The sequence below is a fragment of the Aquarana catesbeiana genome, linkage group LG05 (assembly GCF_042186555.1).
Source record: "Aquarana catesbeiana isolate 2022-GZ linkage group LG05, ASM4218655v1, whole genome shotgun sequence".
Lineage (NCBI taxonomy): Eukaryota > Metazoa > Chordata > Amphibia > Anura > Ranidae > Aquarana > Aquarana catesbeiana.
In genome coordinates, this window is record NC_133328.1 from 365,652,171 (window position 1) to 365,664,634 (window position 12,464).

Genomic DNA, 12,464 nt, shown 5'->3' on the forward strand with positions numbered 1-12,464 from the left:
GTTGAGATTAAATGCTGCCATCCAAAAAACAGCCATGTTAAATAATTGGATGTATCCAAAACATTGTCTGGGACATGTTTTTGGCTTTATAGCATATGGTTGTGCAACTCCAGCATAAAGACTATACTTTTACCATGTTTACAAAGCCTTACCATTTGCTTATTCTAAATTATTATAAAACAATATCCACACCCTTCTAAAAAAAACATAAAAAAAAAAAAAAAAAAAAAAAAATTTAAAAAAACGGCTGCAACACCTAAGCAGGAGGCACCACTAACCAAACACTGCAATGAAGACCAAGGAACTCTCCAAACAAGTAAGGGACAACGTTGAGAAGTACAAGTCAGGGTTAGGTTATAAAAAATATCCAAATCTTTGATGATCCCTAGGAGCACCATCAAATCTATCATAACAAAGTAGAAAGAACATGGCACAAACAGAAAACCTGCCAAGCGACATCCGCACACCAAAACTCACGGACCGGGCAAGGAGGGCATTAATCAAAGAGGCAGCACAGAGACCTAAGGTAACCCTAGAGGAGCTGCAGAGTTCCACAGCAGAGACTGTAAGCCATATGCTCCATAGAGTTGGGCTTTATGGCAGAGTGGCCAGAAGAAAGCCATTACTTTGCAAAAAAACAAAATGGCACGTGTTGAGTTTGCAAAAAGGCATGTGGGAGACTCCCAAAATGTATGGAGGAAGGTGCTCTGGTCTGATGAGACTGAAATTGAACTTTTTGGCCAAAGAAAACGCTATGTCTGGCGCAAATCCAACACATCACATCCCCTAAAGAACAACATCCCCACAGTGAAACATGGTGGTGGCAGCATCATGCTGTGGGGATGTATTTCGGCTGTCGGGACTGGGAAACTGGTCAGAGTTGAGGGAAAGATGGATGGTGCTAAATAAAGGGATATTTTTGAGCAAAACTTGTACCACTGTGTGTGATTTGAGGCTAGGACGGAGGTTCACCTTCCAGCAGGACAATGACTCCAAACACACTGCTAAAGCAACACTTGAGTGGTTTAAAAGGGGAAACATGTAAATGTGTTGGAATGGCCTAGCCAAAGCCCAGACCTCAATCCAATAGAAAATCTGTGGTCAGACTTAAAGATTGCTGTTCACAAGCGCAAACCATCCAACGTGAAGGAGCCGGTGCAGTTTTGCAAGGAGGAATGGGCAAAAATCCCAGTGGTAAGATGTGGCAAGTTCACAGAGAGCCTTATCCAAAGCGACTTGGAGCTGTGATACCCACATAAGGTGGCTCTACAAAGTATTGACTTTAAGGGGATGAATAGTTCTGCACATTTACTTTTTCTGTTATCTAGTCTCATTTGTCGTTTGCTTCACAAAAAAAAAAACAAAAAAAAAAAAACCCCACACCACACCTTCAAAGTTGTGGGCATGTTCTGTAAATTAAATGATGCAAATCCTCAAACAATCCATGTTAATTCCAGGTTGTGAGGCAATAAAACATGAAAAATGCCAAAGGGGGGGTGAATACTTTTGCAAGGCACTGTAGATGTTGTGCTCATTCCCCAGACATCATTTGTTTTTATTTTATCATTTACAAGGGTAAAAAAATCTAAACCGGGATAAACTGTTCCCAATGCATGATCAGAAGTAAATGTATTTAACAGGTAAAAGTGCACAGAAGCCTTATTATATACTTACTACAGCATCTCTTACGATCACTTTGGCAACTTGATCGGGTTGGCAAAGGCTTGAAGACTCTGAAATTAACCTGGTTTCCAGTGGCTTAAAATGAAACAAAAACATGGAACATAAGCATTCGTCATTAACATTTGAAAGTAGTGGTTACAAGAGGTTCTATTTGCATAAATATATGGTTTAGAAAGAATGATATGCATATCTAATGTATTTCGATTCCCCTTCCCTCACACCTGCTTGCTGTGTCTGTCATACGGCATGTAAAAACTTCTCCCGAGTCCTGACGTCAGCAGGGAATTCTCAGTCCCGCCCGCTGACTATAGTTATCGTATCAGGAGAGGCGGGCGGGACTGAGAATTCCCCGCTGACGTCAGGACTCGGGAGACGGAAGAGGAGAGCGGAGAGGGGCAGGACGGGCTGGAAATCTCACATGATCGTACTACGGAGAAATTCGGTATGAAGTGACATAGTTTTTTAAAAAGCACATACAGCGGGGGCACAGCATCCATTGTAATACAACATTAATTAAAATAAAGTAATTTTAAAAATACGTTCGGAGCGCTTTCCCGGGAGGGGCGGGGCTAGTAATAATGACGTCACCGGACAGCGATTTTCCTGTCCTTATGCATCGATGCCGCATCGGGGACACCTGAATCGCGATGCAACGATTAATTTCAGCACCCCTAGTTAAAAGTGCTGCTGCTGAAGCTCTTTGGCAGCGCTGGCTATTGATTTCAATGGCAGGGGCTTTTAGGAGCAATGCATTTACCGCTCCCGCAATGCGCCAAAGATAATGCTTGCAGGACTTTTTTTCCCCCCCGTCCTGCAAGCGCACCGCTTCAGTGTGAAAGCACTCAGGCTTTATCACTGGAGAGGCAAGGGAGGCGTTTTTCAGGCACTATTTTTAGCCCTCTAGCGCCTGAAAAATGCCTCAGTGTGAAAGTAGCCCAAGTGTTTAACTTATCACTTCGCTGATTTAGGACCCATTTATACCAGATGCAATGGGATGCATTTTTCAACATATTCTTACAGCACAGACAGCCAAAAATCAACATTATCCTATGGGGATAGTTCACACCAATACAGTGAATTAAAAAAAACAAAAACACCCCACACAAAAAACAAAAATCATCTTACTTGCCTCCATGCTGCAGCTGTCCCTTGCCAGCGCCAAGCCTAAGAACTGAGTGATCACATTACTGCCGATTGCCGAGTTCTCAGTCAGCTCTGAGCAGAGTGGCGACTGTCAAGTCACCACTCTCTGCTCCTCCTGTGATCACTGAAATGCTGCTCTGGGGAGGGGCAGGCGGAGCTGGCTTTGACCAGCTGTCCATCATGCAGCTGGGTGGATTCCCAACAATATATCTTTCAACTAACGGCAGCTTTAGCGCCTGTGAATCACGAGAGAAGTGAGGACAAAAACTTTAGCCAAACATCTTTTAAGCTCTGAAATGGTTTGGACTTCACAGGCACAACTTTTTTGCAAACAAACAATGTGCAGGTGACTGCCAGGTGTTTTCACCTTAATGCATAGGATGAGCTAATGAGCTAACTGAGCCAATTCATCCCGCACTGGCCAATCAAGATGGCCAAAGACCCAGCGCTCAGAAGAAGCTAGGGAGAAGATGCCGGGGCACATTTATGGGCTGTTGGAGGGAATGCGAGAATTGTGGATTTTAGTTGCACATTAAATTTTACCAAGTTGTAGAAGTTAAAAACAGACATAAAAATGTAATCAGGAGGTGGCCGAACGTTTGTACACAATTTTAGATATGCACAAATAAAAGTTAATGACTGAGGATTTTCACTGGGGGGAAAAAAAAAAAAAAAAAAAAAAGGGGGGGATAAATTCTACTTTCTCCTTACACAAGATAAGGTAAGAAACCAGGTTACAATGAGCAGAAAGATAGTGTTGTCTTTTCAGCTGTACGATTTATTTGAAAGCAAGTGTGCTAGCAAATCATATATTCGGATCGCTTCTCTTTAGGAATGAATGTAGGTCATTTAGGCACCTACCTACTGGTTCTCTCCAGTACAAACACTAGAGTGCCAGTGTCACTATGGCTTCTAGCAGCAGCACCACCTTTAACCTAGATATAAGAGTGAACAGTAAACATATATGCAAATACTACCTTTGATTTGTTTTCTTCAGCAAACCCAGGCGTATCAGTGTCCGGAGGATAGGCAACAGTAACATAAACATTATACGGCTTAACCTGAAAAGAAAAATCGAATTACCAATTATGGCAGCTTATATGCAAAGTGTTACTACATACGCACCAAAGGCCACATTATTATTATTATTATTATGTACACCTGTTCAATTGGTTGGTAACACAAATTGCTAATCAGACAATCACATGGCAGCAACTCAATACATTTAGGCATCTAGACATGGTGAAGATGACCTGAAGTTCAAACCAAGCATCAGAATGGGGAAGAAATGGGATGGAGGTGACTGAATGTAGCGTGGTTGTTGGTGCCAGATGGATTAGTCTGAGTATTTCAAAAATTGCTGATCTACTGGGATATTCACGCACAACCATCTCTAGGGTTTACAGAGAATGGTCCAAAAAAGGAGAAAATATCCAGTGAGCAGCAGTTGTGTGGATAAAAATGCCTTATTGCTGTCTGAGAATAGGCAGACTTGCTCGAGATGATAGAAAGGAAACAGTAACCCAAAAAAACAAAAAACCCCACACTCGCTACGAACAAGGTATGTAGGATACCATCTCTGAATGCACAACACTTCAAACCTTGAAGCAGATGGGCTACAGCAGCAGACGACCACACCGGGTGCCACGCCTGTCAGCTAAGAACAGGAAACTGAGGCTACAATTCGCACAGGCTAACCAAAAATTGGACAATAGAAGAGTGGAAAAACATTGCCTGGTCTGAGGAGTCTCGATTTCAGCTGTGACATTCAGACGGTAGGGTCAGAATTTGGTGTAAACAAAGCATGGATCCATCCTGCCTTGTATCAATGGTTCAGGCTGATGGTGGTCAGGGATATTTTCTTGGCACACGTTGGGCCACTTAGTAAAGATTTGAGCATTGTTTAAACACCTCGGCCTACCTGAGCATTGTTGATGACCATGTCCACCCCTTTAGGACTACAGCAGGATAATGCACCATGTCACAAAGCTCAAATCTCAAACTGGTTTCTTGAACATGACAATGAGTTCAATGTACTCCTTGAGTGCTCAACCTGTGGCCCTCCAGCTGTTGTGGAACTACAAATCCCATGAGGCATTGCAAGCCACCAACAGTTACAAGCATAACTCCCCAAAGGCAAAGGCAGGACTGGAGGTTGAGAGCCACTGCAATAGAGCACCTTTGGGATGTGGTGAAACGGGAGATTCGCATCATGATTGTGCAGCCGTCAAATCTGTAGTAACTGCTTGATGTGATCATGTCAATATGGACCAAAATCTGAGGAATGCTTCCAACCTTGGCAGGCAGGGTTGACTGGGAGCCAGTCTCCCACCGATTGGCCAGGAACCGGGGGAAGAGAGGAGCAAGAGGAGAGCCAGCCAGGTCACACAGAGCAGGGATCTCCTGCTGTGACACAGCTTTTATTTGAATTGCCCCGGTGGCTGCTGGCATGCGAAGTCCTGCCTCCTATGATAAACAGCACACTGGTCCAATACTGGGACTTCATATGACAGCGGCTGTCGGGCAATTCAAATCAAAGCTGTGTCACAGCGGGAGATCCCCTGCTGTGTGTGACCCAGCCAGCACTCCTCTTCCTCTCTTCCTCCCCGTGCACCGGTGGAGCTGCACTGATGGGCACTGGTGAGGCTGCACTGATAAAGTTGTTCATATTTATTTTTGTAACTTAGTTCTGCATAAAACATTTAACAGCGTAGTTTCATGAGATCTTTAAGAGGGCGTGTTTAGGGGCGGAATTAGGGGCATGGTAGGGTTTGGGTGGGGCAACTGATGGCAAGCAACTCTTAAGGCCTGGCTAGTAGCTCAGGACTTGAAAATTTTGAGCCCGGTACACATATTTTACACGCTGTAAGTATTGAACTAGTCACCCTTTTTCTAGGTAAATTTATTTCTAAAAGGTGCCATCGACATGAAATTTTCACCACGTCAGTAACAACTCATGCAATTCATACATACAAATGCATTGCATTGCCCCTGTTGTTCGCTCTAGTGCTGGAGCCACTACTCCGCACTGTGAGAGCCAATCAGAACATCACGGGACTTCAGGTAGGAAACATGGAACACAAACTCTCGGCATATGCTGATGATGTTTTGTTCCACCTCTCAAACCCCCTAATATCATTGCCCAATCTAATGAAGGAACTGAAGATTTTTGGGTCAATTTCCAACTTCAAAATTAAATTTCACAAAATCTGAAATTCTCCCCCCATTTTGTCTGCCCCCCCCCCCCCCCCACTTGATCGCGAACCTTAAAGCTGCTTTTCCCTTCGCCTGGACCACTTCATCCCTATAGTATCTAGGCGTGCAACTCACAGATTTGATACCTATATGCGGCTAATTATCCCCAGCTATTGACCACGGTGGTCAAAGAAGACCTCTTGGCTTTGGACACGGGCTGCCTTTACGTGGCTGGGCCGTGTAACATTATAAAAATTAATGTATTGCCCCAGGATACTTTATTTGCAAATGTTACCGATCCCCCTTCCCAGAGTCTTCTTTGATCATCTGTCCAGCATGTTATCTGACACGCACGCAAACCTAGAATAGCTTTACAGACACTTAACGCTCGAAAGCGGGAGGGAGGCCTGGGTATCCCCGACATAAACGATACTACAGAGCCATAGTCCTTCAGCAGATACTAAACTGGCGTTTCCACACACACTCGAAACTTTGGGTCACCCTAGAGAAATCCTGGCAGGCAGGAACTTAGCTTATGCACCTTGGTTGCTCCGAGGATATAGGGGGCTATCTATGATGACCTCCCCACTGACGACACAGGTGTTGTCTGTTTGGGACAGAATTAATCCTTTGCTGAATTTGGCTCCCACTATGTCCCCGCTGGCGCCACTAGGTGGATACCATAGGTTCCCTCCGGGAGAGCAGATGGGTTGATGATGGGAACGCCAGTTGTGGTAAATTCATGAGACACGGCAAATTAATGCGATACAAAGACTTACTAGTAGGATGTAAGGGCTCACGACTCAACCCCTAGAGATACAGACAGCTACATCTTTTTTTCGGGGGAAAAATGGCCACACGATTAGGGATCCCCTCCACTTCACACACCATATGAACGCCTCTTCACTGGAGAGGAGCCTGTCCCTCATATGGTATCAGAACTATACCGACTCCTAGGTTCTGCCGCCCCTCAAACTAAACCCATCTATATTCGAAGGTGGGAGAATGACTTAGGGCAGGATTCATGGAAATACAACTGAACCATTTGTTTTACCTTACCCATTCATCCTCCATAGACTCCCAAACTCAAGAAACAGACCTTTAAGATAATGTCTCGCTGGTACCGTGTGCCGGCGGACTTAGCCCGTATATACCCAGCTGTGTCAGAACAATGCTGGCGAGGTGCGGTCACAGAGAACACTTATCCACAGATGGTGGGAATGCCCCTTAATCAAACCCTTTTGGGAGGATATACGAGACCAAATAAAAAATCTAACAGAGATAGAGGCTCCTTTCTCTCCAAAGCATTTTCTACTGCATATGCCTCCAACTTTACTTCGCCATTATAAAAAAACGGATACCTCACCTGCTAAACGCAGCAAGGCGCCTACTCCCAATTCACTGGAAAAAAAATCCAGTACTCCTACCCGAGAACAGTGGATTGCTAAGGTAAATGCAGTAAGAGAGGCTGAGGACTGTATAGCAACCTGCCGGGGTTCCCGAGAAAAGTACTCCAGGATCTGGGCACTTTGGAATGAATTTGTTTCCGACACCAACCAGGTTCCCTCCAGCTTAGATATTGCTCTACTAGAGTTGGCGGACCCCTTTCTCGCAACTCGTAGAACAATGAGATCCTAAAAGATAGTGACCTGGCCTCCTGGTATGCCTTGACAATAGAATTCGGACATGAGAGGGAGATGGGACTGGTGTGGTGCACTCAATGTGGGCATAGACCAACCTTCCTTTGGGAACACAGGTACGCCTGGATCGCTCTCTGACCCAATCCCCCCCCCCCCCCCCTCCCCATTTTCCTTTTCTTTTCATCTCACTCATATATCCTCCTAAAGTTGATTGTTTTGTGGCCATCTAACTACCGGTTGGGAAAATAAGTGATTTGTTGGTGATGAACATAGACCCTACAAACCTTAATACTTAGGAAACTGGCCAGTGATGTTATTGGGACACTAGTATCCCCGTTGGATAAACACGTCATTTTCTACCCGGTTCACCAGGCATGTGGGGGGACAGGGGGAGGTTTGATGGAGACCATAGAGTGCCCCCCCCTCTGCCCTGATCGCATGCTGGAGAGCCATCCACTCAAACTCCTTGGTAGATGTCCAGCCTTTAGACTCATTGCTCATGGCTATATCTTACATGGCATGACGGGTCAACACATCACCTATACCTAAAGTCTTCACAACAATTTTAGACTCAAGTATTCCTGCACTCCCATAATAACCCAACAGGTACATGCCACTCAGTTACTGTTTAGGAGACCAAATAAGTCTCCTATTGTGATAAGTACATCTGTTCAACCTATTTAACTGAATTAGTACAATATAAGAGACCCTGCGAGATCAGAATTTATATTTTATCAAAAATTGTTAGACATGTATAGCTATGTGTTTTCTGTAATAAAATACGGATTATAAAAAAAAAAAAAAAAAAAAAAAGCAAAGAGCTCTCTCAAAACTTTCACAACCTTATTGTCACAAAATACGGATAAAGGATTGCTAAACTTCTGAATGTTCCAGTGAGCACTGTTGGAGCCATAATCTAGAAGTGGAAAGAACATAATTTCACCGTAAAACCGGCAACGACCAAGTGCTCCTCACATGAATTGAGTGAAAAGAATCAGAAGAGTTATTCCAGAGCCAAGGACCACTTGGAGAGCTTTAGAAAGACCTGGAATTGCCAGGTACAACTATTATTTTCTTTAAAACAATAAGTAATGCTCTCAACCGCCATGGCCTGTATGCACACTCACCACACAAGACTCATTGCTGAAGAAAAAGCATGTTGAAGCTTGTTTAAAGTTTGCTGCACAACATTTAGACAAGCCTGTGAAATACAGGAGAATATAGTAGGATCAGATGAGACCAAAATTGAACTCTTTGCCATAATACACACCATGTTTGGAGGTTGTTTTAGAAATTTTATTAAGATGTATTCAATATGTATTGTCAACGTGTCTCCCAGTGTTAATTCTACTTGTGGCTCGCTCATGAGAGCGAACTGGCACCGGTGAAGGACCATTGGTAGTGAAAAGCTTCCTGTGGATGTAGAGAGGTGTTCGCCCTGTGGAGATATGTCCGCCAGCGAGGGCCCCTCGTTATGCGCAGACTTTTTCGATTGGTGGGGATATGTTCACTCTGCAAAGACATTATCGGTTTGATACCCATCCGCTTTTGCGGAGGGATGTGCGATCATGTCTGTGTGTCCGATCACCACGTAGGACCATGAGCATGTCCCTGCAAATAGCCTTGCGTCCATAGAAACGGTAGTATAATCCGGCTATGCATTGTTCTCTGAACAATGTAGAATAAGGGCGCACACCAATGGTAGAAGCCAGAGTGTGCGCGAGCTTGGTCGGAACAGGGTTCACAATTTCTTAGGTGACAATCTCACTACATGTGGGTTTGTTAAACTGTAGAAGCACAGTTTTCACATACAAAGGGTGGGAAATTGTACACACTAGTCTGCACGGACATGATCAGACACTCCTAGTTATTGATCTTTTTGAATATACACGCGTTTTCATTGGTTGAGTCTTGTATAGCACCTACGGTTTAAAGGAATGCCTGCGTTTGATTGGCTGAACTTTTATATAGTCACCAAGCCTCTTTTGTTACCCCTGTTCAAAGTCCTATATATAAAAACGGAGCTCCCATAACAACCGAGGACTGTCTGGAGTTTCCCATGTGAGAACAACTATCGTGTGCCTTACTTGGTAAACATGAGTGCACTCAATTGCATTATCCAAAAGAGCTGAAAAGTGCGATATTTGCGCAAGTGAAGGTAATCGTGCAATAGCATACAATAATTTCCAAATGGCACTACACATCACCCCAAGAACCCCATACCAACACTGAGGCTTGGATCATGTGGGGCTGTTTTTCAGAATACGGTACTGGCAAACGTCGTATCATTGAAGGATGAATGATAAAAATGTACCAAGACATTTGTGATAAAAATTTGCTGCCATCTACCAGACTGATGAAGATGAAACGAGGGTGGACATTTCAGCAAGAAAAGGATTCCAAACACAAAGCCAAGGCAACTCTAAATTGGTTTTCAAAGAAAATAGAAAAGAATGGCCCAGCCAATCACCTGACTTGAATCCAATAGAAAATCTATGGAAAGAACTAAAAGATCAGAGTTCATAGAAGGGGCCCACAGAACCTAAGATGTGAAGACGGTTTGTGTGGAAGAATGGGCCAAAAATTACACCTGAGCAATGCATGTGACTAGTTTCTCCATACAGGAGGAGGAGTCTTGAAGCTGTCATTAGCAACAAAAGGATTTTGTATGAAGTATTAAATAAATTTCAGTTAGCGTGTTCAAGACTGTCATTTCATATAACGTTATTTCTGAACTTAGTTTAGGTTTCTTGGTATACATGGGATTGCACGGGTTGTTACCAACATGAAAATTTCATGTCAATAGCACCTTTAGAAATCTATTTACAGAGAAAAATGGCGACGTGTTCAATATTTAATATCAGTGAGTACACACACACACACTTTATTTTCATGTTTAACTAACATACACTGACGTAATCAAACGTCTAACTTTAGGTAAAAAGCCTACTACTTAGATGAAATGCATCTATTAGTACCTGCCAAAATATCTATATTTTTTCCATCAAGTTCTGAGGTTTACAGCTCTACCATACAGCATAGCCCTGTATTGCAGGGCACAATATCATAGTCAATTACCAGGGGTCCTCAAACTTTTTAGACAGGGGGCCAGTTCACGGTCCCTCAGACTGTTGGGGGGCCGCACTATAGTATAAAAAAAATATGAACTAATTCCTAAATTCCTATGCACACATGTTTTTTGTAGTGCAAAAGAATAAAACAATGAATAAATAATAATATATATAGGGGATGAACAGGGGGACAGAGGGGCAGACAGGGGGACAGTGGGATGGACAGGGGGACCGTGGGATGGACAGGGGGACCGTGGGATGGACAGGGGGACCGTGGGATGGACAGGGGGACCGTGGGATGGACAGGGGGACGGACAGGGGGACAGTGGGATGGACAGGGGGACAGTGGGATGGACAGGGGGACAGTGGGATGGACAGGGGTCCTCACTTGTTAGCAGGCTGTTGCCTGAAGCCTCCGCTCTCGATGTCACCCTCCGTGCCTCCTGTCTGCGTGAGGAAGACGTGAATCTGTGCTGTGAATCTGTGCTGTGAATCGCGCGGGACTGTGCAGGAAACTACACTTCCCAGCATGCAGCGTGGCACACGGAGCCCTCCATTACTGGGGTGGGGGAGGCGGCTTGAGCGGAGCAGATATGCTCCCTCCTGAAGCAGAGTGGACCTGCCCAAGCCGAGCCGACCTGGCCCTGGTCAGTGTCACAACTGACCACATTGTGAACACTTTCTGCAAGATTACACAACTGATCATGGGTCCATGTAATCAAAGATTTCCTGTGGTTTTAGCAGACTCAAAGTTGGTTGTTCTAAACCAGTCTCTCAATTCCAGTCCTCAAGGCGCAGTAACAGGTCATGTTTTCAGGATTTCCCTCAGATGAAACAGCTGTGGTAATTACTAAGGCAGTGAAACCGATCAAATCACCTGTGCAAATTAATGGAGAGAGAGTCTGATAACATGACCTGTTGGTGCAACTTGAGGACTGCAATTGAGAAACACTGTTATAAAAAAGTGTTAGTAACAGTTGCTGCTGGCACAAAACTAGTCTAGGGGGATTTTGTTTCAGATCTAGAGAAATACTTTCAAAGAGGCAACATAAGGAGTTATTATGAAATGTGAAGGACAGTATAAAAGAGGAGAGAAAATGGCCTTGTTCATCATACCTCCATTTGTAGTGCTTCTGCTAGTCCTCGGAGAGCAAACTTTGTAGGAGAATATGCAGTGTAGCCAAATAATCCCAGCTGTCCAGCCTGAGAAGACACAAATACAATTCGTCCCAACCTCCGTTCCTTCATAGTGGAAATCACAGCACGACTAGCATATACACTGCCCAGATAATTCACTTCCATCAGTCTCTACAGAAGAGAAAAAAAAATAAAAAATTATATAAACATATATATTAATTATACAAAAGATAGTGTCATGGTGAATCGCAAATAGATGCTACATATTTAAAATAAATGCATAAAAAAAAAAAAACCCCTGAAACTGTAAATCTCACCAACACAGGTATCCCCAAATTATGCTAGAAGTGCTTTATTTCTGGCATGAAGACAAAATGCACAGAACATTAGGTCACACACATACACCAAGTAATTCACAGCGCAAATTTAGGATAGAAAATTAAAATGAATCCAATCCAACTGATTCAGAAAAGCACAAGAGGGAAAAAAAAAAAAAAAAAAAAAAAAAAGGATGTAATCGATTTGGCACGGTTTCAAAATAAAACCCCAGTCTCCTTAAAGTGGATGTAAACCAGATTCATGAAAATTTGAGCTG

The 12,464-nt window shown here is 43.7% G+C and overlaps 1 protein-coding gene across 2 annotated transcripts in view; it reads right to left on the reverse strand.

Moving 5' to 3' along the window:
* Nucleotides 1-12,464, reverse strand: part of KDSR (3-ketodihydrosphingosine reductase) — an 84,460-nt gene that overhangs the window by 11,939 nt on the left and 60,057 nt on the right. For both annotated transcript variants that reach the window (XM_073630932.1, XM_073630930.1), the window contains exons 7-9: nucleotides 11,849-12,040; nucleotides 3,804-3,887; nucleotides 1,675-1,758 (exon numbers count right to left, since the gene is read on the reverse strand). In XM_073630932.1, the coding sequence (XP_073487033.1) occupies nucleotides 1,675-1,758; nucleotides 3,804-3,887; nucleotides 11,849-12,040 (360 nt within the window). The remainder of the gene's footprint in view (nucleotides 1-1,674; nucleotides 1,759-3,803; nucleotides 3,888-11,848; nucleotides 12,041-12,464) is intronic.